This window comes from Meles meles, chromosome 21, assembly GCF_922984935.1.
Source record: "Meles meles chromosome 21, mMelMel3.1 paternal haplotype, whole genome shotgun sequence".
In the NCBI taxonomy this organism is placed as follows: domain Eukaryota; kingdom Metazoa; phylum Chordata; class Mammalia; order Carnivora; family Mustelidae; genus Meles; species Meles meles.
Window position 1 is genome coordinate 20,271,251 of NC_060086.1, and position 23,853 is coordinate 20,295,103.

General features: G+C 54.7%; 4 protein-coding genes across 14 annotated transcripts; 2 read left to right on the forward strand and 2 right to left on the reverse strand.

Moving 5' to 3' along the window:
* Window positions 1-167: 167 nt before the first annotated feature.
* MYLPF (myosin light chain, phosphorylatable, fast skeletal muscle) lies at window positions 168-6,358 on the reverse strand. Of its 5 annotated transcripts, none has more exons than XM_045993056.1 (8): window positions 6,025-6,222; window positions 2,767-2,805; window positions 1,789-1,884; window positions 1,464-1,539; window positions 1,178-1,282; window positions 993-1,071; window positions 422-470; window positions 168-331 (listed from the first exon to the last, which is right to left on the reverse strand). In XM_045993056.1, exons 2-8 carry the CDS (start codon window positions 2,767-2,769, stop codon window positions 227-229), a joined length of 513 nt encoding a protein of 170 aa, XP_045849012.1. In that variant the 5' UTR covers window positions 2,770-2,805; window positions 6,025-6,222; the 3' UTR covers window positions 168-226. The 5 variants fall into 5 exon arrangements, with proteins under 5 accessions (XP_045849012.1, XP_045849014.1, XP_045849013.1 ...); XM_045993058.1 differs by lacking the exon at window positions 6,025-6,222 and adding an exon at window positions 5,891-5,938 and having other exon boundaries at window positions 2,767-2,801; XM_045993057.1 differs by lacking the exon at window positions 6,025-6,222 and adding an exon at window positions 5,891-5,938.
* Window positions 6,359-6,438: 80 nt separating this feature from the next.
* Window positions 6,439-17,142, forward strand: TBC1D10B (TBC1 domain family member 10B). The gene is made up of 9 exons (XM_045993045.1): window positions 6,439-7,655; window positions 10,769-10,868; window positions 11,163-11,270; window positions 11,360-11,466; window positions 14,434-14,548; window positions 14,676-14,741; window positions 14,909-15,098; window positions 15,443-15,597; window positions 15,699-17,142. The coding sequence occupies exons 1-9, from the start codon at window positions 6,703-6,705 to the stop codon at window positions 16,395-16,397; spliced, it is 2,493 nt and encodes an 830-aa protein (XP_045849001.1). The 5' UTR covers window positions 6,439-6,702; the 3' UTR covers window positions 16,398-17,142.
* Window positions 17,143-17,254: 112 nt separating this feature from the next.
* On the reverse strand, window positions 17,255-18,738 carry LOC123933658 (sesquipedalian-1-like). 3 transcript variants are annotated; one of them, XM_045993052.1, is made up of 2 exons: window positions 18,704-18,738; window positions 17,255-17,943 (listed from the first exon to the last, which is right to left on the reverse strand). In XM_045993052.1, the coding sequence occupies exon 2, from the start codon at window positions 17,917-17,919 to the stop codon at window positions 17,302-17,304; it is 618 nt and encodes a 205-aa protein (XP_045849008.1). In that variant the 5' UTR covers window positions 17,920-17,943; window positions 18,704-18,738; the 3' UTR covers window positions 17,255-17,301. The 3 variants fall into 3 exon arrangements, with proteins under 3 accessions (XP_045849008.1, XP_045849009.1, XP_045849007.1); XM_045993053.1 differs by lacking the exon at window positions 18,704-18,738 and adding an exon at window positions 18,376-18,504; XM_045993051.1 differs by lacking the exon at window positions 18,704-18,738 and adding an exon at window positions 18,165-18,298.
* CD2BP2 (CD2 cytoplasmic tail binding protein 2) lies at window positions 18,412-21,353 on the forward strand. 5 transcript variants are annotated; one of them, XM_045993048.1, is made up of 8 exons: window positions 18,811-18,914; window positions 19,252-19,368; window positions 19,454-19,557; window positions 19,791-19,926; window positions 20,050-20,207; window positions 20,323-20,764; window positions 20,847-20,953; window positions 21,049-21,353. In XM_045993048.1, the coding sequence occupies exons 3-8, from the start codon at window positions 19,480-19,482 to the stop codon at window positions 21,157-21,159; spliced, it is 1,032 nt and encodes a 343-aa protein (XP_045849004.1). In that variant the 5' UTR covers window positions 18,811-18,914; window positions 19,252-19,368; window positions 19,454-19,479; the 3' UTR covers window positions 21,160-21,353. The 5 variants fall into 5 exon arrangements, with proteins under 5 accessions (XP_045849006.1, XP_045849003.1, XP_045849004.1 ...); XM_045993050.1 differs by lacking the exons at window positions 18,811-18,914; window positions 19,252-19,368 and adding an exon at window positions 18,412-18,436; XM_045993047.1 differs by lacking the exon at window positions 19,252-19,368 and having other exon boundaries at window positions 18,790-18,914.
* Window positions 21,354-23,853: the final 2,500 nt, after the last annotated feature.

Consider the following 23,853-nt stretch of genomic DNA (forward strand, 5'->3'; position numbering starts at 1 on the left):
GGGTGGAACGGAACCGCCCCACCCAGACCTCTGGGTCATGAATCATTCATTTGTTGGGCGCTGGCTTCCTGCCGGGGGGGTATTTCAGCCCCGCTGTCCCACAGGAGTCCCTCTCCCACAAACGCACTGAAGGCGCCACCGCTAAGAAACAGACCAGTTTAGTTTTATTAGAGTCGGGATGGGGGTGGCTGCAAGGCGTTGGCCAGCAGAGGCCTAAGAGGGTCCCCTACTCCTGGTCCTTGGCGTCACCGTGCGTGATGACGTAGCAGATGTTCTTGTAGTCTACGTTGCCTCCCACGTCGGGGGGGAAGGCTGCCCACATGTTCCTGATCTGGGGAAAGATGCAGGAGCGTCTCCTACGGGTTCTGTATGCTGCCCTCCCCCTTCCCTCTGCTTCTCCCAGGCCCCCTCCCCTGCTCACCTCTTCCTGGGAGAAGCGATCACACTGCGTGGTAAGCAATTCCTCCAGGCTGGAGAGAGGTGACATATGGGGAGTTGAGATTGGGCTTCCTGGTTCCTTTCCACTCCCTCCCACCTCATCTGGTTGCCATTCCCAGTATCAGCTTGAAAACTGAAGTCACTCTAGATCCCTCACTGGTCTTCCAAAGAGTCTGGCCTCCCAGTTTTTGCTCTTCCCCTCCTATATGTGCTGTGAAAATGTAATCCTATTGCCCATTTCCACAGTCCTAATTCTTCCCTTAGCCCCTCCATCATACGTAACATTTGGTAAGAATTTAAGGAGTCTTGGGCACCTGGGATAAGTCTGTTAAGCGGTTGCCTTCGGCCCAGGTCATGATCCTGGGATCCTGGGATCCTGGGATCCTGGGATGGGAGCCCAGCTCAGCAGGTAGCATGCTTCTCCCTTTCTCCCTATCCCCACTGCCCCCAGGTTCTCTCTCTCAAACAAATAACATCTTTAAAAAAAAAAAAAAAAAACCTTAAAAAAATTTAAGGAGGCTTTGTGTGCGAGAGCAGCTGGAGGGGTCACTTACAACTGCTTCTTGATGGTGCCCTTCCCCTCAGGGTCCAGGACCTTGAAGGCTCCAGTGATCACATCCTCAGGGTCGGCACCTGGAGGATCAGAAGGCACATGAAGCTGAAGAGTCGCTGAAGGGTCTGTCCCTGAAAGGTCTGGGGAGAGGCAGCTGGGGGCTCAGAGCCCTGACACCTCATTCACCTTTGAGCTTCTCTCCAAACATGGTCAGGAAGACGGTGAAGTTGATGGGACCACTGGCTTCCTTCATCATGGCATCTAGCTCCTCATTCTTCACATTGAGGCGCCCTGGAGCAGGGTGGGGGAAGCTGGAGTGGGGTTCCATGGCCAAGGGTTGATTCTTCCCATAAATTCAGATCATCCCACCCATTTTTCGTCTGGGTGGACTGAGGCCCAGCATGGAGCCAAGGCTTCTGAATTCCCAGTACTCGGAAGCCTTGAATCTTTATGGGTAGGATAAGGGGCTCACCCATAGCTGCGAAGGTGTCCCGCAGATCTTCCTTGTCGATAATGCCATCCCGGTTCTGGTCGATTACCGTGAAGGCCTGTGGAAGGCAGGGGCAAGGAGAGGTTAGGTCCCCCGTGGCCAGGCTTCAGCATCTTTACCCCAGGCAGATCAGATTCTGGTCCCCAGCCAGCTGTTCCCTTGCATGCCAAATGGGGAGGGGAGCAAGGAGTTCTAAGCCCTTCCCCTCCCCCCAAACAGGTGCACATTCCAGAGAGGCGGTATTGGGGGGAGGGGCGGTAGGGGGTACCTTTGGTCAGTCTTCAGTCTCCCTTCTCCCCTTACTCACCTCCTTGAACTCCTGGATCTGAGTCTGGTCAAACATGGAGAAGACGTTGGAGCTTCCGCCCTCTGCCACTGCCCTTCTCTTGGCCTTCTTGGGTGCCTGGGGTTGGGGTGGGGGTGAGGAATGGGCAAAGGGGTCCATGAGCTAATGCCTCCTCCTCTTTGGAGGCAATTGACTAGATTCAGGGTACTTTGAGTTGAGTCATTTTTTTAAAGCAACGCTGCTGGTTTTAGGCTTTCCCCTTCTTATGACCTCTTTGCTGAGGGGACATGCTTTGGTGCAACCCCACATTCCTAGCCTCCATCCTTCCCAACAGATGGACAACGCCCTGGAGGAGTGAAAAATCAGGTTGCCAGAATGGTGTTGGGACTGGAGCAGAGGGTGCAAGCTGGAGACCGAGAGGGCTGAGGATTGAGACCTTGGGAACCTTGGAAAAGTTTGAAACAGGAAAACATAATCTAACGTGCATCTATAATCATTTCTTTGGATCCTATTCTGAACTTTGGAACTTGGAGGAGGGGGAGGTCAAAGTACCAAGAGGGACACTAGTTGGTCACTCCATCCTTCCTCAACAAATCCCCTTCTCAGTGCCCTGAGCTTGCCTCCTCTGAGTCCCAGACTCGCTGTATGACCCTGATCTACTCACTCACCCTGTCTGAATCTCTGCTCTGTCATTTATAAAATGGGAGTTGGAATCTTTGCCTGACTGATCCCAGAGGGTTTTAGGAAGGGGGAGTGCAGGAAGCTATGGAGCATGCATTGAGAGGGATGGGTCTCCTGTGAGTGGAGAGTCTGGGCAGATGATCCTTGGCAGACTTAGGCAGATTTAGGCAATCGTTCTGTATGTTCCTCATTAGCAATGCCAAGAAAGAGAGGATTCACCTGTTTCCTCTTACTGGACTGGGAATTGGCTACTTTCTTTTAAAAAGTGAGGCTGTCTTGAGGTCAGAGGGATCTGGGTAGGGGCTGGGGGATTCTTACCATGTCTTCAGTCTCCTGGGGGCAAGGTTGTGGCTCTGGCTGGAAAGGAGAAGAGTCAGCCTGTGCCGGTCCCTCTGGGGTTATATAGTCCTGCCCCAGGGAGCCCTCAACATACCAGGGTAACCTTAGCCTTGTGGGTGCCCACCCCAGTTACTAAAATAGCCCAGCTCAGGGCCTCTCCTTTCTTGGAGGGCCAGCAGCAGCTGGAGCCCAGGAAGGGAGGAGGGAGTGGGTCTTGGGATGCATGTCTCACTAGGACCTGGGCAGGAAAGGATGTTCTCTTTCCCAAAAGGAGGCTCGAATGTGCCAGAGTTCAGAAAGGAACCAAAGTGAGGTACAGTACTGGGAGAAAGATCGACCAGGCCCCTGTACCCCTGAGTGGGATGGGTCCTTATTTATTTATTTATTTTAAAAACACTCCTTGTTTTGAAATTAACATTTTTCTGTTTCCATGTATTTGTATTTTTTAAAAAAGATTTTTATTTTTAGGTCATCTCTTCACCCAGCGTGGGGCTCAAACTTACAACCCAGAAATCAAGAATTGCATGCTCTAACCAACTGAGCCAGCCAGACGCCCCATCCAGATTGAAAGCCAGTAAAATTACTGAGGACTTACAGTATGCCAGGCACTGGGCTGTGCTTCATGGGTGCCCCTTGGCAAGCACAGCTTCCATTCCCATTGTGGGAGTTCACAGTCAAGTGTATGTATGTATGTGGGGTGCTGGTAAAATTGAAAGGGAGACAACTGTCTGGGGAAGCTGAAGAATCAAGAAGGTCTTCTATATCCCCTCTGGTGGAGGCAGGGAGGATGTTTCAAGAAAAGATGCCTAGTATGGAATGACCCGGGAGAAAGAGGCTAGACTGCCCAGAGCAGAAAGCCTGCACTGTGATCTTGGGCTTTGTGCTTCAGCTCCCGGGGCCCTGTTTTCCCCATCCCACAGAACCTGTGACTGGGAACACTATTTGGAAACAATTTCATGAAATATAATCATTACAATTAATACTTAAGCTTTGCCTTGGTGCACTTACAGCCTAGCTGTGGAGACAAGATAAAGGGAGAAAATGACATAATAGCTGATTAGGAGTGCAGAAGTACAGGGCCTCTGTGTGGGAGTATGGGGATGACTTTATGAAGGCCGGGAGAAGTGAGTCAGGTCAAAGTGGAAGGGCAGGCATACTAAGCGGAGAGCACAGATGGACAACGCCCTGGAGGAGTGAAAAATCAGGTTGCCAGAATGGTGTTGGGACTGGAGCAGAGGGTGCAAGCTGGAGACCGAGAGGGCTGAGGATTGAGACCTTGGGAACCTTGGAAAAGTTTGAAACAGGAAAACATAATCTAACGTGCATCTATAATCATTTCTTTGGATCCTATTCTGAACTTTGGAACTTGGAGGAGGGGGAGGTCAAAGTACCAAGAGGGACACTAGTTGGTCACCTCCTCCCAGGTGGCTGGGATGGCCAGTGGCTCCTTTCTCCCTTCCAGGCAAGAACCACCTTGGCTGACTGTGTGACTTTGAGGTACCCTCTCCCAGGGAAATAGTGGCTGAGGAAGCCCCAGGAGGCCAAGGTTGGCAAGTACACCCATCTCCTCCTTCTCTTGCTCCCTCTAGGACCCGATGTCCTGAGGAAGGTGCCTCCTCCCTTTGCCCTCCTCCAGGCTCATGCCAATGTCTCTAAGACATTTTCTTTTCTGGGCACTGGGGCTCAGCCACCTGTTGCTCTAAGAAAAGAGAAGGAGCCACCCTAAACTTAGCAGCTGCCCTTGGCCTCCTACACTGGCTCCTCCCTGCTTCAATCGACAGCTGTCTCACCTTATACGGTTACCATGAGGGTCTAGGCTCAGGGAGGAGCCCACTTAATCCTGGGTTCTACGAGGGGAGATAAACTCTAAAGAGGGGAAGGGGGAAAGTGCTCATGTAGCTTGGGTCAAACGGAAAGTGAGGAAATTGAGGAGAAGGAGATCAGGAGCTGTATATCTAACTCAGACACTGAATGGAAATACACAGGATCTGGGTCTGAGCTGGGAGTGAGTAGCTTAAGAGAACTCAGAAACCAAGCCTCCTTGGGACCTGGGACATTGGGACCTAGGACTGACTGAAATTTCAGGAGGTAGACTTTTTATGGAAATTGGGGCCCTCTAACCCTGAGGCTCAAAGGGATGGGGTCAGAGAGAAGAGGGACTCCTAAAGTCAGGCCTCTGTGTTTGTGATGTATGGTAGCCTGGGGGCTCATGAGATTGGGGTCTGCTTTCTCAGCAGAAAATGAGAGTATAGAGAGGTGTGGCAGTGATGGGAGAGGAGTTGATGGGCCCTAGATCACCCAAAGAATAAGAACACAGATATAGGAGTTCATGGTTTGGGGTCTAGGATACGCACTAGAATGGGGTCGGGGGCGTTGAGAGGATGAGGTCCAAGGAATAAGAGCCTGGATTCTGGGGAGGAGCTGAGATAGATTGGGGGGGGTGCTGAGGAGAGGAACTCAGGGCTTAGGATTCCCATAGGAAATGGAGGATCCAGGGAGATGGGACGCTTAGAGGATTTGGGGGCTCTGGTTATAGTTGTCTGGGCTTTGAATGTTGAGGCTGGTTGCGGGCCTAGATGAAAATTAGAGACAAAGTGAAGGTTGAGAGTACTTGATCAGGGCACTGGATCTCTGATGGGATCTCACACACCACCAGAGTGAGGCGGCTCTGGATGGAGAATGGGACCCCCGGGGGCGCTTGGCTGGCTTAGTCTGTAGGGCTTGCGGCTCTCCATCTCAGGGTAAGCTCAAGCCCCACCTTGCTTACTTGAGAGAGAAAGAGAATGGCAGCCCAAAAAGGACTCAAGCAAAGCAGCACGGCCCTCTTATTGGCTAAGGGCTGCTCTAATGTCCGTGGTCCCCGCCTGCTCTCGGCGCTGTCCCCAACTGTCACCTCCTCCTGCGCTTGTCTCCGGTTGTCACCGACATCCCTGGGCTGGCACCGCCTGCTGGCAGCTCCCCTCCCCTTTGGATGCTGCCATTGGCTGAGACAGCCGTCTATCTTCCCTCTCTGTTGCTAAAGTGAGGGAATACGCTCATTGGCTGACGAGGCAAATTAATAGCAAACCTGGCCCGCCCCCCACAGCTGTCATTCCTTCCTGACCTTCTTGGGAGACCTAAAGAATTCCACAGCTCTTCCTATTGACCGCGGTTGCTGTCTGTCACCGCCCAAAGAGACACCGCTGTCTGTCAACTTGCCCTCCTCCTACTCCCCCTTTTCATTGGCTCCCTTTTTACTGTTTCCAATGGCCGGGCTCGCCTCTTCTCGCGCAGCACCCGCCTCCTTCCGCGGTCACTCACCCTCCAGCCATTTTTATTGGCCAGAAGGTTCAGCTTCCCGCTTTTCTATTGGTTATCTCTTTGGTTCCGCCTCCTCCTGCCTTCGCTCGCCCTCTCATTGGTCTTATAGCCCTCCCCCTTCTCCATTTCCTCTTTCCAAATTACCCAGCCCCTTCCCACCGCCAACCCCACCTACCCTTCCAACCATTGGCAGAAACCCAGTTCCCTCTTTCCTATTATTCGTCCAAACACTCCGACGAGGCGGGAGAAAAAAGGAGCGCGATGGGACTGCCCGCGCGCAGGCGTGAAACGCTGAAACGCTGGCCGTTTAGCCGGCACTGGGGCATGTGCGCAGGCGCGAGGTCGGCCGCTCGCCTGAAGCAGGAGGGAGGGGGCGGCAGCGAGAGAGCGCAAGGGGTGAGAGGGCGCGAGCGGGACCCCCGCGCCTGGCGCCCCGGGACCCCTGCCACGCCTCCGCGCGCCAGGCCGCGGCCCGCGCGCCGCCCCTGTCCCCGACGCGTGCGGGGCCGCGCCCTTACCCTTCTCCCCTTCCTTGGCGGGCGGCGCGGAGCGGCCTGAGGGGCGGCGCCTTCTGCGGCCGCCCCGGCGAGGGGATGTGAGGGTAGGCCCGCGGCCATGGAGACGGGCCCGGCGCCCCTGGTGGCCCCGCCGCGCCGTCATGGCGCCCCCGCGGCCCCCTCGCCGCCGCCCCGCGGCTCCCGGGCCGGACCCATCGTGGTGGTGGCCCCGGGGCCGCCAGTGACCACGGCCACTTCGGCCCCAGTCACCCTGGTGTCCCCCGGGGAGGCGCAGCCCGCCTGGGCACCGGAGACCCCCCAGACGTCGGCCCCGGCTCCGGCCCCGGCCTCGACCGTCACGAGCAGCACAGTGGTGGTGCTGACGCTGGAGGCCTCACCCGAAGCCGCGAGGGCGCAGGTTTCCCCTGGCTCAGAACCCCCGGTGCCCGCGGCGGTGGCAGGAACCGAGATGTCCATGGCTTTGGGCCCGGGGGCTGACTCTCTGAAGACGGAGGAGGCTAGACCCTCCCCCGTCCCTGGACCAGGTACCCCCACTGGGACCCCCACCAGGACCCCTTCCAGAACGGCTCCTGGGGCTCTGATCGCCAAACCCCCGCTTGCCCCCAAGCCGGGAACCACAGTTGCCTCAGGAGTGACTGCGCGGGTTGCAGCAGTGACAGCAGGACAGGTGACAAGTGGACATGGAGCTGCAGGAGCAACATCAGCATCAACTGCACAGGCTCCAGAGGACCCCTCAGGGCCTGGCCCGGGCCCTTCAGGGACGGGTGAGGCTCTGGTAGCTGTCGTGACGGTCACCCCGGCTCCGGAGCCTGCTGAAAACTCTCAGGACCTAGGCTCCACGTCCAGCCTGGGACCGGGCATCTCTGGGCCTCGAGGGCAGGCCCCGGACACTCTGAGCTACTTGGACTCTGTGAGCCTCATGTCTGGGACCTTGGAGTCCTTGGCAGATGATGTGAGCTCCATGGGCTCAGATTCGGAGATAAACGGGCTGGCCCTGCGCAAGACGGACAAGTATGGCTTCCTTGGGGGCAGCCAGTATTCGGGCAGTCTGTGAGTACCCAGTGGGCATCCAGTGGGACTGCTTCAGGGAAGCAGAGGTTGGGGAGGAGGAGATGATACACCTTGTCCAGACTCTGTCAGCCCAGCCTCCCTGAGGCTCCAGGGGAGTGGCTCCAGCAGAGGAGTGAGATACTCCGTGTTCCTTCTCAAGCCTAGAGCATCCTGAGGTTTTGATGGCACTTGCATGTTAGAGTTTCAGACCAGGTGTCAGGAGTTCTGGGTTGGAGCTGTGCTTTTAGTGTGTCCTGTGCTGTTGAGCTGGTGTCTTCCCTATTTCCGTGCCTCGGTTTCCTTCTCTAAAGTGAAAGGTTGAATGACACAATACCTAAGGTCGTCCTAGGTCCTTGATGCGAAACTCCAGCTATGGGCCAGATATTCTGGAAGGTTGGCTGGGCAGGGGTTGTGGTAGAGATCTTTGGTCCCTGAGGGGGAAGGAGGGATGCAGGCATCTCCCCTCCCCCATAGCCCTAGGTCTGATGGGGCCGTGCAATGGGGAAGTCGTGGATGGAGGGGAGACCCTGAAGGCAAGGCTCTTCTGCAGAACAGAGAAGGGCAGTCTTATGTTCTTACTTAAGGAAAGGGGTTGGGGGAGGCCTCTTCCCCATTTCCTCATCTCCCCAGCCCGGCTTACTCTTTCCTAGTTCCCTCCAGGGGCCTGAGTCACTCCTGATGTAGGAGTGTGATTGCCTCTGACTTCTTCCTTCCCTCTCTCTGGATCCTGCGCATTGTTCCTGTAGCCCTTTCACCTGCTGGTCAGTTCAGCCTCCAACATCACCTGAACACCCAGGTGCCAGACCTGTGCTGGGTACTAGGGATAAAATAATTGTTTCAAGGCGCTCATCATCTAGAGGGAGAAACAAATACTTAAAGAGTTGGTTTCAATATATGTTAGGTTTAGCCTAGAGATCATCACAGGATTTTCTGAGCATCTAGGGAAGGGACCCACTCAGAAGTCCGCTGAGGCTGGTCCGAATGCTCAAGAATGAATAGGATTTAGCTGTGTATGTGCGTGTTGGGGTGAGGGGCACCTGCCTGGGGTTGGGGGAAGCACTTGGGAGGATAATCTAAGCATTTTTTTTTAAAGATTTTATTTATTTATTAGAGAGAGAGAGAGCAAGCATAGGCAGACAGAGTTGCAGGCAGAGGCAGAGGGTGAAGCAGGCTCCCTGCTGAGCAAGGAGCCCAATGTGGGACTCGATCCCAGGACGCTGGGATCATGACCTGAGCCGAAGGCAGCCGCTTAACCAACTGAGCCACTCGGGCGTCCCTAAGCATGTTTTATAATCCAACAAAAATAGAAAATCTTTGAGCACGAACATTCATGGTCTTAGGAAGGCACCGAAGTTTGACCTTGGTGCTTTCCCATCCACAGAGGAGGCTCTGTTGTACCCAATTTATAGGTGAAGAAACGGGATGGAAGTAGTTGAGTGAATTACCCCCACTCACATCTGGATCTGTGTGATGGGCTTCTTGTCAGTACTATGCTGCCGTAGGGAACTTGGATTGAATTGGATTTTAGTGTGCCCCCCTTGTGTGCTAGGCACCGTGCTGGTTGCTATTTCTATGCTTTGTAATTTTGTCCCTCTAAAATCTATCATCTGTGCTGGAGGAATATACTTCTGAGGCAAGACTGACTGAGGCACATGTTACCCTAAAAGCTTGTAGTGGCTCCCCACTGGACACAGGATAAAGTCCCAAGTGCTTTATTTTGCAGATAGGCTCCTTAGTATCTGGCTTTGCCAGCCTTTCTGGTCTTCTCTCTCACCATTTCTCACCATGTACTTAGTCCTGTGGTCCTGTTGCACAGATGGATTGTAGTCTTTCCCCCTTCCTACTCAGGCTTTCCCACCTGCCAGGAATGCTTTTCTCCCCCTTCTTGCCTTAGTATGTTCTGTTTAGTCCTTCATGGCTTATAACTCGATGTCTCCTCCTCCAGGAAGCCTTTTCTGATATCCATTGCTCCTACTCCAGTCGGTGTCTCTTCTGTGCAATTTTTATCATTGCCTTTCCCATACCACATGACAATTATCTCCCTTGCAAGCTTGTGATCTTCTTGAGGGCAGGAAAGATATTATCTTATTCCTCTGATCCTTAGCAGAGTTTGGAACTGACTTTTGATGGAAATTAATGAGAGGTGTTTAAGGGGCTCCTAAGACAAAAGAAACTAAAATTTAATGAGCCCTTCCATTTACCAGTCCTTTATATAGTTTCTCAGTAATCCTTTCATAACTATGTGATGTAGGTGGTGACATCCCTTTTTAATAGAAGAGGAAGAGACTCAGGTTATCACTTGCCAAGATTCCCCAACTTCTAATGGACGGAACTGGGATTTGAGCTCAGGTCTGTCTGGAAACTCAAGCTCTTTCTTCCATTCCACTCACCTCCTAGTGCTGGCTCCTACAAGTAACTGTTTCAAGACTCATGGGGCATCTTGAGTGTGAGGCTGTGACAGAACAGTGGGCAAACCGTGGAGGGAAAACTTCATGTGCTTGGGAATCGAGGGTGATTGCAGGAAGGAGAAGGTAGAGAGGATTGTAGATGGCCAAGGAGATCTCAAGAGTCTGATAGGAGGAAACTCAGATAGTTGCTTCTGAGGAGCAGAGAAATGTATTTGTTCTGTATTTTATTTTGTGGATAATTATTGTTGTTACTGAGCACTTGCTATTTGCTACCTCCTATGACCTCTCCATCTTACAAATGCCAAAATTGAGGCTCAGAATTCAGTGACTTGCCCAAGGTCACACAATGAATGAGTGGTAAAGCTAAAACTTGGACCCAGGTCTCGTGCAAAGTGTGGTTTTTAAGTATTCTGTACCCTACCCCCCAAACTTGTATGTGCCATAAGCAGGATTTGAACACACCCAGCATGTATAGAGATCCACCATGAGAGCTCTACCTTTGTATAGAGATTCCTTCCAAAGAGAAGTCTTTTCAGTGTGGTGAGCAAGGCTCTTGGATGGCTAAGTGGCCAGATGTCCTGATGGCTTGGTAGCTCACAAAATGCTTTTGCATCCAGTCTCTCATTTGAAACTGGGGAGGTGGCCAACAGTCACATGTTTTACACTACTGCTTCTGACCCCTTCCATGCTCCCTTCATCCTGCAGAGAGAGCTCCATTCCTGTAGATGTGGCTCGGCAGCGGGAGCTCAAATGGCTGGAGATGTTCAGTAACTGGGATAAGTGGCTGTCACGGCGTTTCCAGAAGGTTTGGAAGGCTGAGTGGTGGGCAGGCCAATGGGGCAGGTTGGGGAGGGGGCAGGGAGGGCTCATGTGCTCCGGGGAAGCCATGTTAGTTCTTGCTCTCTAGACCACATTGGGGGCAGGTGGTACTTGGGCCTGGGGGCAGGAGCAGCTTTGAAGATAGAAGGCCAGGCCAGGTCCAGTGGAGTCCAGCCAATGGGATGTGTGAGGGGTGTGCCAGGAAGCCTGAGGACTGCTGGGGAAATTCTGGAGGCTTTGCCAGCCCCTGGAGCTGCTGCCCTGCCCGCCGTTCTCTTAGGTGAAGCTGCGCTGCCGGAAGGGTATCCCCTCTTCCCTCAGAGCCAAGGCCTGGCAGTACCTGTCCAATAGCAAGGAACTCCTGGAGCAGAACCCTGGCAAGTTTGAGGTGTGTCCAGGGTATGGGGATGTGACATGGTGTGAAGGGTATCATCAGTCCCCCCAGATCCTGAGATCATCCCTGCTGTCCCATTGCAGGAGCTGGAACGGGCGCCTGGGGACCCCAAGTGGCTGGATGTGATTGAGAAGGACCTGCACCGCCAGTTCCCTTTCCATGAGATGTTTGCTGCTCGAGGGGGACATGGGTAAGATGGCCTGGCCACGTGGGTCAGTTAGCAAACCTTGGTAGAGGGCTCCAGGTGGATACAGGGCTGGGTTGAAAGCAGTTCTTGCTCTACAGGGCTTGTAGGAGAGTGGTGCTTAATGGGCTGAGTGTCAAGCCATATTGAAGGAAACGTCCTGGGAGGAAGATTCTGACTTGGAATCTTGGGGGACTGCTGGAGGGGGCGGACAGGAGGGCACAACAACTTACCGAAGCAGTCGCATTTGAACTGGGTTTTGAAGGATAGATGAGAGCAGAGCGGGGGCAGGTTTTTCTTGGCCGGGGGTTTATGTAAGCTCTGTCTGGGATGTGCAGTTGGGTAGAGCTGAGGCTGGAGAAGCAGTTTAGGGCCAGGTCACCAAAGGCCCTTAAAAACTTCCCAGGCACTTGTACTTTTGTTCTATAGGCTAGGCTTCCCCGAGATGTGTATATCAGTCCTTAGTAATATGCAAGGTGGTATTAAGTGGTTCTCAGGTGGACTTTCTTCTTTAGTTGGTTCATCTTTACAGCAGATACTTAACTCCTGCTATCTGCCAGACACTGGTCTAGCCACAGATGACAGCAGTTAACAAGACACAAAAACTCCTGCCCTTCTGCGGCTTACTACATTTTAGTGGGGATAGACAATACATAAGTAAGCCAAAGAAAAAGTATGTTGCATGTGAAATGGTGGTAAGTATGAAAGAGGAGTTAAAACAAGACAGGGGAATAGAGAATGAGAATGGAGATGGAGTTACAAGTGATCTGATCTGTGTTTTAAAAGGATCATTCTGACTGCTGTGCTGAGAATAGACTATAAGGAGACAAGGACAGAAGCAGAGAGACCTGTTAGGAGGCCATTTTTGTAATCCAGGAGCGAGATCATGATAGATAGACCAGAATGGTAGCCGTGGAACTATGAGGAGAAGTAGTTGGGTTCTGGGTATATTCTGAAGGTAGAGCCAAAAGGATTTGCCAGTGGATTGGATGCGGAGTAAGAGGGAGCGAGCGAGAGCAGGGAAGAGGGAGCGAGCGAGAGAGTACAATTAAGGCTGACTCGAAGGTTTTGGGCCTGAGAAACAAGAAAAATGGAATTGTTACATATTGATGTGGATGGGAAAAATGGGTGAAAAGTTTGAGGGGTATGTCAGGAGCTCAGTTATGGAATATGAGGCTTGAAATGCTGATTGGATGTCCAGATGGAGATGCCAAGTAAGTTGGATGGATGTCTGCTATATCCAAATCTGGGACTTGGGGAGAAGTTTAAAGTGAAGGTAAGCTGGAGATTGAGAGTTGTCAGCTTCTAGATGGGACTAAATCTCACCATAGGACTGGATGAGATCATCAGAGCAGCAAGTGTAGATATAAAAGGAAGCTCAAAGACTGAGCCCTGCAGCTCCAGCATTTTCAGGAATGGGAAGATGAGAACTAATCAACAAGGGAGACTAGAAACAGTAGAAGGAAAACCAGGGCAGTGTGATTTCTGGAAGCAAATTGAAGAGGGGCTTCAGGACCAACTGTATGAAATCCTGCTGATGGGTCAAGTAAAGTCAAGTCTGCAGATTGACCTTGGGACTCAGCACAGTGGAGGTCATTGGTGACCTTGATAAGAGCCGTTTTGTGTGGGGCAGTGGGTTAAAGCCTGACTAGAGAATGGGAGGAGAGAGCTTGATGACAGCGAGTCTGTACCCTGAAGTTTTGCTCAGTAGGTAGGAGTGAAATGATGTGGTGTTTGGATGGGGCAGGGGGTGGCCAAGAGACATTTTTTTAAAGCAAGAGGAAATAACAGATGTTGGTATGCCAATGGGAATGCTCTCATAGGGAGAGAAAAATCTGATGGTGCAGGAGAGGTGGGAGCTTGCTGGGGTGATGGCCCGCGTAGGTGAGAGTGGATGGGATGTGGTGCCCAAGTGGAAAGGCTGTGTTTGGCCAGGATTACAGACATTTCACCCAGAGCCACAGGGGAGAAAACAGGGACACATGCAGGTAGGTAGGTGAGTGAAGCATGGGAGCTTGAGGGCATTTCGTGTTTATTTGAATAGGTATTAGATAAAATAACAAGTGCGTCCAGCCTGTCATTTCATGGATGCCATTGCAAAGCGGAGAAAAAATACTAAGTGAAAAACAGCGGGGAGGTATGCAAACAAAGCACAGATGAAGATCACACTTCAGTGACTAAATTTTGGGATAGAAGAGGTCATTTTTATGTTTTTCTGGGTAAGAAAGGAGGGTTTATGCTACGGAATGGCTGTGGAGGCTGAAGGAACAGGCACGAATGACATTCAGGAGGTAGTGTTGAGATTTGGTGATGAGCCACTGGAACTGATGAAGGCCTCTTTTCCTTTGTGGGGCTGACAGAATGGGATTCCCAGACGCAGTGATGGCACACCTTCAAGAAAGAGGAGCAGGGTCTAGGGCAGAGACTTTATCCTTTTGGTTGCAGAGACAAGAGAAAGGTTTGAGGCACAGCTGGCTTCCCAGGCCTTCACCAAGAACCAGGGCCCACTGGCCACAGTGGTGGGGAACCTGATTCAGTCCAGTGAGGCAGATGAGGCGGGCCCTGCCCTGGGGTGCTAAAAGCATTCAGACAGTGTGACAGGAGGGCTGATGCTGCGGGCAGTGGAAGCTTCCCGAAGAAGGTGACCTTGAAGGTCTACCGGATGGTGGCAGATGAAGAAGGGAGAGAGAGCACAGCCTGTGCGGGGGAACGGGTAGGAGCATGTGGGGTGTGCAGCAGGGTGGGAGGCTGGAGCCTGGAATGCTTTGGTTATGTTCAGAGTCTTTGGCTTCATCTCGATGAGTAGCACTAGGAACGTCAGTGGAGGCATGTGGTGGCAAAGCTCTGAGGTTAATATGGAAGCGGGTCTAGGCAGGGTCTGGAATGGGGCTGGCTGAGGGGAGCAGGCTTAGTTTGGGGCAGAGAGCCCCCAACTCCTGTGGTTGCCCTAATTGTCTTCCCTAATACCAACAGGCAGCAGGACCTGTACCGAATCCTGAAGGCCTACACGATCTACCGGCCCGATGAGGGCTACTGCCAGGCCCAGGCCCCTGTGGCTGCCGTGCTGCTCATGCATATGCCTGCGGAGGTCAGCATACCCTGGTCCTGGGAGGGGAGGGCCCGGGAGGACCTGGACCTGCGGCGGTGATGGGGGAGCACTCTACTCCCCGTTTCTCAGGTCCCATCCCTTCCCCGCTTGCTCTTGCCCTCCTCAGCAAGCTTTCTGGTGCCTGGTACAGATCTGCGACAAGTACCTCCCCGGCTACTACAGCGCAGGGCTGGTGAGTATGCGAAGGCTGGGGCGCCCCAGGCTGCGGGGAGGTCTTTGTCCTGCCCTTTTGTCCCTCCGCTCTGCGCCTCTCCCACTGAAGTGAGGATCCCCTCCCAGGGACGGGGCTACCCCGTGGGGGTCCCGTAGACCCCCTCTCATGGCTTCTCCCGCCGGCAGGAGGCCATTCAGCTGGACGGAGAGATCTTTTTCGCGCTGTTGCGCCGGGCCTCCCCGCTGGCACATCGGCACCTGCGGCGGCAGCGCATCGACCCCGTGCTCTACATGACCGAGTGGTTCATGTGCATCTTCGCCCGCACCCTGCCCTGGGCGTCCGTGCTGCGCGTTTGGGACATGTTCTTCTGTGAAGGTACTTCTGCACCCGTTCAGCCCACGGCGGGGCCTGGGGTTTCCACAGTGGCTGCCAGAGAGGGGCGTGCTGCTGGGAGGTACGTAGGGGCCTCGGCTTCCCTGTACGCGGTGTGGGGGCCGGAGAAACTGGGGCCCAGTCTTGGCTCTGCCATCAGCCCGAAGCCTACTCTCCCTCCTGGGGACCTGAAACCCAAGGCAGCTCCCTTCCCTCCGTGGGGCCTCCATTTCCTCATCTGTGAGGACGGCAGTAAGCTGGGCATAGGGCCTGCAGGTCCCTTCTAAATGGGAAGGGCTGCAATTCCAGCCCTGATCGCTTGTGCTGTCTTTTTTCTGCCCTCCCAGGCGTCAAGATCATCTTCCGGGTGGCCCTGGTGCTGCTGAGGCACACGCTGGGCTCAGTGGAGAAGCTGCGCTCCTGCCAGGGCATGTACGAGACCATGGAGCAGCTGCGCAACCTGCCCCAGCAGTGCATGCAGGAGGACTTCCTGGTGCACGAGGTAGGCCACGGCGGCCCAAGGCCACGGCACCTGCTTCTGCCTGTCCCCGCCTTCCCCTTCCCCTTCCCCTGCATCCCGCTACCCAGTCCTTCTCGGTCTAGGTGACCACCCTCCCAGTGACAGAAGCACTGATTGAGCGAGAGAACACGGCCCAGCTCAAGAAGTGGCGGGAAACCCGGGGGGAGCTGCAGTATCGGCCCTCTCGGCGACTACATGGCTCCCGGGCTATCCATGAGGAGCGGCGGCGACAGCAGCCACCCCTGGGCCCCTCCTCCAGCCTTCTTAGCCTCCCTGGCCTCAAGAGCCGAGGTTCTCGGGCAGCTGGGGGGGCCCCCTCTCCACCCCCTCCTGCCCGCAGGGCCAGTGCTGGGCCTGCCCCAGGGCCTGTGGTCACCGCTGAGGGACTGCATCCATCCCTTCCTTCGCCTACTGGCAACAGCACCCCACTGGGTCCCAGCAAGGAGACTCGAAAGCAGGAGAAGGAGCGGCAGAAACAGGAAAAGGAACGTGAAAGGGAGCGGCAGAAACAGGAGAAAGAACGGGAGAAGCAGGAGAAGGAGCGCCAGAAGTGGGAAAAAGAGCAGGAGAAGGAGCAACAGAGGCAAGAGAAGGAGCGGCAGAAGTGGGAAAAAGAGCAGGAGAAGGAGCAACAGAAGCAGGAGAAGGAACGACAGAAGCAGGAAAAGAAGGCCCAAGGCAAGAAGCTCTCACTGCGTCGAAAGGCGGATGGGCCCCCGGCCCCCCAGGATGGTGGGGACAGGTCCTCGGCATCTGAGGCCCGGCAGGATGCTTACTTCTGACCTCTGTCTTGGGGCTGGACTGCATGGCCTCCCTCTTCCTTAGTCAAGAGCAGGCCCGGCCTGGGGCAGCCACGAACAAGTCTGGAGCCCCTCACCTCCAGTTGGGCCCAGCTGGGGTCTCTCACTCCTGCCCCAATTCCCTCTGGGGTCCGTCCCAGGTGCAGTCCTGATTGGCCGTTTGTCACCTCAGAGGTGACTTGGCAGTGGGAATCAGCAGTTTTCAGATTCTTATACCAGTTGCTCCCCTTATCCGTGAGTGGAGCTGGGTTCCTTTTTCCCTTCTTCAGCTGTGCCGGTCTCCCCCTCTTCCTGCTAGGGGGCCAAGGCTCTCCTCGCTCTACTTCTGGACATCTCTGTTGTAATTATGTACAGAGGACCTGGTGGGTCCAGGGTGGGTGTGTTCGCTCTATCTTCTGTCCTTTAGTTCTCCTTCCACAGTGTTCTTGCACTCATTTATTTAAAGGGACATGCGCTGGAACAGGAAATGTCCCCCCTCTCCCTTCCTGCCATCCTCCTTGCTCTCTTTCCTCTTCACCCACCTTCCTGTGTATTCTCAGGCTTCTCCTGCTTTGTCTCCACCAGGATCCCCACCTTTCACCTTGTTTCCCCTCCAGCCCCTATCTGGGGAAGGGGTCTTCCCTTGAGCTCCAGGGGGTGGAACCCAATGTTTACATTCTCTTCTGTCTCTGCTCCCACCCTGTGCGGCGCTTTGAGGAATCAGAAAAGAACCTGCTGTTGTACCTGGGCTTGTCTCCTGCTTTGTTATTTGATGATGGGGGCCAGAGTAAGGACTGGACAGGGGGTGGGAAACAGTGGAGTAGGCCAGGATCTGGGTGTCTACTGAAGCAGTTGGCTGGTCTTGGCAAGTAGCTACCTCTTGGCCTTTGGTCCATCTTTCAGTCCCTCAACAACTGTTGAGCTCCGGCTCCTCCTCTGCCTGGGATCTGTTGCTTCCATTGTTACTGGCCTGGGGTCTTCGACGTACCACCTGCAGCACCCGGATCTCCTTCCCAAAGTGCTCGTGCAACTCCTGGAAGCTGGAGGGGATACTGAGGGTGGCTAGGAAGCCACAGCCCTCTGGGGGTGAGCTGGGTTCTTGGCCAGCTGCCTGGCAGAGCTCCCGGTACTGGGCCTCCAGGGTGGGTAGGAGCACCACCAGCTGCCTGCAGCTCGCCCCAGCCAGCGCCCACAGCCAGGCTCCCAGCTCTTCCTGGTTTTCTGCTGCCAGCTTGTAGGCCCGCCCACCTGTGCCCTCAACCCTGGGGGTCAGGATGGTAAAGGCATAGGGTTCTGTGGCCCCTAGGCGTGGCTCCACCTGGCAGTTTTCCAAGAGAATGAGGCCTAGGGGTGTGTGGTCCGCTTGGTTCTCCAGGTAGAAGAGGAGGTTCCCCCGGAGGATGAACCAGCGGCGTTGATAGCTGGTATTTCGGGCTCCCTTCTTTAGCAAAATGCCCTCCCGGTCTGGAGCCTGTGTTCTGCATCCACGGAAGAAACTGAGCACGGACTTCTGGTGCAGTTTCATGGTAATCCAATCTGAGAGTAAACCCTGGGGGCAGCAAAGAAGAGAGGTGGTCCTAGCCCAGTGAGATTTAAGACTCTGTACTCAAGAGGTAGAGGTCTTGCCCCCACGCACTGGGACCCACACCTCCCACCTCCAGCTCTGCCCCTTGGGCCAGTTTACAGACTGGGCAGGGGCCGCTGGCCTGGGCCCCTATCTACCTGCGGCTATGGTTTGAGAGAGGCACTGTTGCCCTTTTCCAGGCCTACCTGAGATCAGGGCACAAGAGACTTCTGGCCTGAGTACTGGGCACAGGTATTACCGTCACCTATCCGGTGACTTCCCACCTCGGAAGGCAGGAACCAGTCCGGGGGATAGGCGTGGGGTTTATGAGTTCCCCTGGGTCCTAAAGAGAGCGGAGTTCCGTAAATACCCCCAGAGCCGTCCGGGGCCGCCTCAGGGAGAAGAGCAAGGCCGAACCTGGGAGTGGGAGTGGACAGCGCTGGACCTTGAGAGGAAAGGCAGGATTCCTAAAGAGATGGTGAGGGGCGCAATGCTCTTGGCCAACCCTGGGGAAGGGTGACTCAACCCTGGAAAGGGAAACGGGCGGAAACCCACTGTCCCATTTCGGTCCTCCCATCATGGTCCTGGGCGCCCCTTTAAGCAGAGTGCGCCCCCACTTTCTCCCCAGAGCCTCTAACTGCTGTAGGAGGGAGTCGAAACCGCATCCGGCCATCCCTCTCGTCTGATCAGGGTCTAGGCGCTCATACGTCCCCCATCCTCGCCATTGTCGCCCCATGCTGCTCACGTCACTCTGGGGAAGGGCGGAGTGGTCTTCCCCGCTCTGGGCACACTTCCGCCCGTTTCTCCACTAGTCCTCAAACCCGGGTGAAGCCACTTCCGGTTTCCTCGGGCGCCTTCGCAGTTCTCTTCCGGGTGATGGCGGCCGGTGCCCCGGACGTATCCCTGGTGAAAGCCGTTCTCTTTTTCTTTCCCCTCCGCCTTCCGTGGATCCTTAGGTGAGCGCGCGCAGGTGGGGCTCCTCGAATCCCCACGATTCTGCCGCCCCTTTGATTTGTATGGTTAGCCCCGGACAGTTGGGGGTTACCCCGCGGAGTTGGGAGTTCGGCGCCGGGAGGAGGGCGGCGGCCCGGACGCCAGGTCCTGGGTCCGCCCGGGCCCCGCGGGCTCTGAGAGAGCTGGAGGTGTAGGAGCGGGTCAGCCCGCGGAGCCCCGTCGCACCCAGGACTGCGAGGGCCAGGAATGGGGGGTGCAGGTAGGGGGAGCCTCTCTCCTTTCGTCAAGGGCGGGGGTTGCCCGTGGGAAACCCCTCCGCGCGTCCGCTTCTCTGGCCAGTCTCCAGCAACTCTTTTGGACCAATCCAAGTCCCGGGGGCCTCCTGGCTGCCAACTTCTCTTTCGGTCCCTGATTCTGGGCTCCCTCTCCTCCCAAGCTGGATCTAATGCGTACCAGGTGATTATTTGTTGTGCTGGGGGCCCTTCGGCGGTGAGCAGCCTCTCCTAGTTCCCTTAATCTGCATCCTTTCACCTCGGCTCAGCTTGGGGAAGGCTTCCCTGTGCAGTCATGCCAAAGAGGAAAGTGACCTTCCAAGGCGTCGGAGATGAGGATGATGACGATGAAATCAGTGTCTCCAAGAAGAAGGTGAGGGGGCCAGACTCCTGCAACGTGGGGAGGCGTGAGGGGAGGGAAAAGGAACTAGAAGCTAGAAGAGAAAAGGGGACAAAGAACGCATAGAAAGGGCTAGCTTTTCCATTGTTCTCTGGGAAATGGGTTTGGAGAATTTTCAGTTTGAGGCTTTGAAGAAAAACCTACCTAGAGTATTTTGGGGAAAGCCAGTAACCTGCCTCTCTCAACTGGCTGGCTCCTCCTCACAGCTGGTGGATCCTGTGACTGGGGCAGGGGGTCCTGGGAGCCGCTTCAAAGACAAGCACTCTTTGGACAGCGATGAGGAGGAGGAGGATGATGAGGGGCCCAGCAAATATGACATCCTGGCTTCAGAGGATGTGGAAGGTGAGCTAAACCCAAGAATTGATGCCCCCGGAGGAACAGATAGGGCTTCCGGGGGTGTAGGGCAGGGAAGGCTTCTTTGTTTTTTTGCTTGCTCATTGTGGGACACCTGTGTTTTCGGTGCAGGTCAGGAAGCAGCCACACTTCCCAGTGAGGGAGGTGTGCGGATCACACCCTTCAACCTGCAGGAAGAGATGGAGGAAGGCCACTTTGATGCCGATGGCAACTACTTCCTGAACCGGGATGCTCAGATCCGAGACAGCTGGCTGGACAACATTGACTGGGTGTGGCCCAGGGGGTGACATGGTTGGGGGTCTAGAGGCAGAAAGTGCTGGGCTTAGGCCCTGCTCAGGGTTTGTTGGAGATAACACCCCCCCGCCCCCCGTTTTCATATCCTAGGTGAAGATCAGGGAGCGACCACCTGATCAGCGCCCGCCGTCAGACTCAGAGGAGGAGGACGGCCTGGGCCAGACACCAATGAGTGCCCAGGCTCTCCTGGAGGGCATTCTGGAGCTGCTGTTGCCAAGAGAGACAGTGGCTGGAGCACTGAGGCGTCTGGGGGCCCGCGGAGGAGGAGGAGGCAAAGGGGGGAGCAAGGGGGCTGGGCGGCCTAGTTCCCCCCAGCGCTTGGATCGGCTTTCTGGGTTGGCTGACCAGATGGTGGCCCGGGGCAACCTTGGTGTATATCAGGAGACAAGGGAACGGTTAGCCATGCGGCTGAAAGGATTGGGATCCCGGACTCAGGGACCCACTGAGCCCACACCCCCACCCTCTCTGGACATGTTTGCTGAAGAAGTGGCAGAGGGGGAGCTAGAGACTCCAACTCCTACCCAGAAGGGAGGTAAGATTGGAAGGTGGAGGAGGGATGATGGGGGCAGGGAGCAGGGCACCTGAGGCCCAGACGACCCTGCCTGTTATTTTAGAAGCAGAGTTGCCAGGAGATGGTCTGGTGGACGTGATGTGGGAATATAAGTGGGAGAACACAGGGGATGCTGAGCTGTACGGACCCTTCACCAGCACCCAGATGCAGGTAAGCCCCTTCCTACTTCCTTCTGCCGCTGCTCCCTCCCCCCGCCCCCACCACCCATATCAGGACTTTCTCAGCTCTGCTCTCTTTTCCTGCAGACCTGGGTGAACGAAGGCTACTTTGCAGATGGTGTTTATTGCCGGAAGCTGGACCCTCCCGGTGGACAGTTCTACAACTCCAAACGCATTGACTTTGACCTCTATACCTGAGCTGGCCAAGGGCCCAGTTTGGTGTCCCCTTCTTTCCTGGACTCTCTGGAGGAGGCCCCAGCTGCCTCAGGCAGTGTGGATTTGGGGGCCACTTTTCAGTCAATTTTCCTTTCCCAATAAAAGCCTTTAGTTGTACTTTAGGGCCTTGGCTGTGCTGATGACCGGAAGCCAAGGCCCTTCGTAGCCCCTTTGGACCCGCCTCATGACTGTTTCCTGAGTTCCGTCTTGGGAATTTCTGGTCACTTGAACCACCTCACCTTTGTTTACCACTCCTGGGGCAGAGTGGGCTCTGCTCACCATGGAAAAAATCCCTTTGTTCACATGCTGTTTTCCAGTATTTTCGGAGCAGGCTTCCTCTTTTGCTGGTCTTCGGCCTTTGGCTTTTAGAACCTCAGAGTCTGTCTTTGCAGCCGGTATAAGGTAGAGCACCAGAAGTGAAGTTTTAGGCCTCCAAGGGCTAGGACATTTGTCGGGGATGAGTAGGAAGCCTGGTACACACTGGCCCCCCAGGGGACTCAAGCTCCTTAGGGGAAGGGCAAACTCTGCCACCTGGGCCAACACTTGATCGGACACAAAAAAGACCAGTGCCTCCGTAGAGCTCAGAGCAAAGCAGGCGGCTGGCCCAGACTCACTGGGCTTCTTTCCCAGACCTTTCGTGGCACTTTTGAGGCCCTGAAGTTTCCATTTCCTGGCCTCCCACAAGTGTGCCTGGTATGGCGCTAGTGCCTTCAGGGAACTGAGCTAACTAGGGGGTTGATCTCTTCAGAAATTGAGATTCCAGGGCGTGGGGTCAGGAGGGAGATAAGCCGGTGTAATTGGACCTAACACCCCGGCCTCTCACCGGTGCTGTCTTGTGCCTCTTCTTGCACCAGGTGAGGTTGAACCTTCCCTGTCCATTGGAGTCTCATGGGAGCTGTAAGATTACTCCTCAGATTCTAAATGAGTTGGTCTAGGTAGTAGCTTGGTGGTCGGGGCTTTTGAAAGCTCCCAGGGAATTCCAGTGTGCGGACAGGTGGAGAAGCACCAGACCCCCGTGGCTCGGTTTGCCTAGAACAAGGAAGGGGCAGCTTCGCGGATCCTGCGGTGGCGGCAGAGCTGAGCACATGTGGTCAGGCTGCTGCTGGCATCCGGCGCAGGCGTACTGAGCACCAGAGCCCCGGGTGGAAGGGGCCAGGCTGGGAAGCAGGAAGATGAGGACAGGCTGGGGATACTCGGGGCTCAAGTGAGGGCTCCAGCTCCTGTAACAACAGGGTCCACGCTAGTGCTGGCCCAGACTTGGTGTTCACTGACCCCAAGATGTCTTCGCCTATAGTATGTCTTTCTCTGTCCTTAAGAAAGAAACCCCTGCCAGTTACCTTTATAAGATGTCATTGATTAAAAGATGCGTCTTGATTTCAGAGACATTCAGAAGTAGAAAGCAATAAAACACCGGTCTCCTTTATAACCCCAGTGACACTTGCAAGAGGTGCTTAGTGTTTGGTGAAGAGATGAAGGCCAAGGGCATGGTGCTCTGGACAGACCACTGGCACCTCAGGCTCCGCCTATCTAGAGCTCACCCTGTCTTCCCCTCACAGTGTTCACCATTGGTTTGAGGGGTTGGTTTTTTGGTTTTTGTTTTGTTCTGTTCTTGTTTGTTTTTGAGAGAGCGAGCTGGGCAGGGAGGGGTAAAGAGGAGAAAGAGAATCTTCAGCAGGTTCCATGCCCAGTGCAGAACCTGATGCAGAGCCCGACGTGGGACTTGATTTGATCTCAGCACCCTGAGCTCATGACCTGAGCGGAAATGAAGAGTCAGACGCTTAACCCACTGAGCCACCCAGGTGCCCCAACCTCCTGGATGATGCTATGTAGGCAGAACAGTGGTCCCCCAAAGATGTTCATATCCTCAAGAGAATCTGAATATGGGACTTTTTGTGGCAAAAGAGACTTTGCAGGTGATTAAATCGGTGACTCAGTTGGGGGGCGGGTTACTCTGGATTATTGAGGTCGGTGGGCCCAATGTCATCACAAGGGTCCTACAAAGCAAAGGGAGTTGGGAGGGTTAAAGAGAGGGAGGTGAAGGCGTTAAAGAGAGCTGCTGGATTTGAACATGGAAGACTGGGCCATATGCCAAGGAATGCGTGGCTGTGGAAGCAGGCAAAGGCATGAAAAGTCTCCCCAGAGCCACCACAAAAGGCAGCCCTCCTGTGGGTCTGAACCCGGTGAAAACTGTGGATTTCTGATCTCTAGAATCCTAATAAAAGTTTTACTTTCAAACCACTGAATTTGTGCTTGTTACAGCCCTAACCAGAAACCACATTCCCCATCTAGCTAAATGTCCTTCCCCTCCCATGAACATCCCTAAGTTCTCTCCCTGTGGCCATGTCCCTGTTTCAAGCCCTTATCCACGCTTAACTCCCTTGCCCTTCTTTTTTCTTTTTTTTTAAAAGATTTTATTTATTTATTTGACAGAGAAAGAGATCAGAAGTAGGCAGAGAAAGAGGGAGAAGCAGGCTCCCAGCTGAGCAGAGAGCGCGATGGTAGGCTCGATCTCAGGACCCTGAGCCTATGGCAGAGGCCCAACCCACTGAGCCACCCAGGTGCCCCTCCCTTGCCCTTCTTTAAACAGTGTGTACACATCTGCGGTAGATATGTGCATACATAATTTTTCTTAAGCCTTCTATACAACACAGTGGTGGTGTAGATTTACAGAAAACG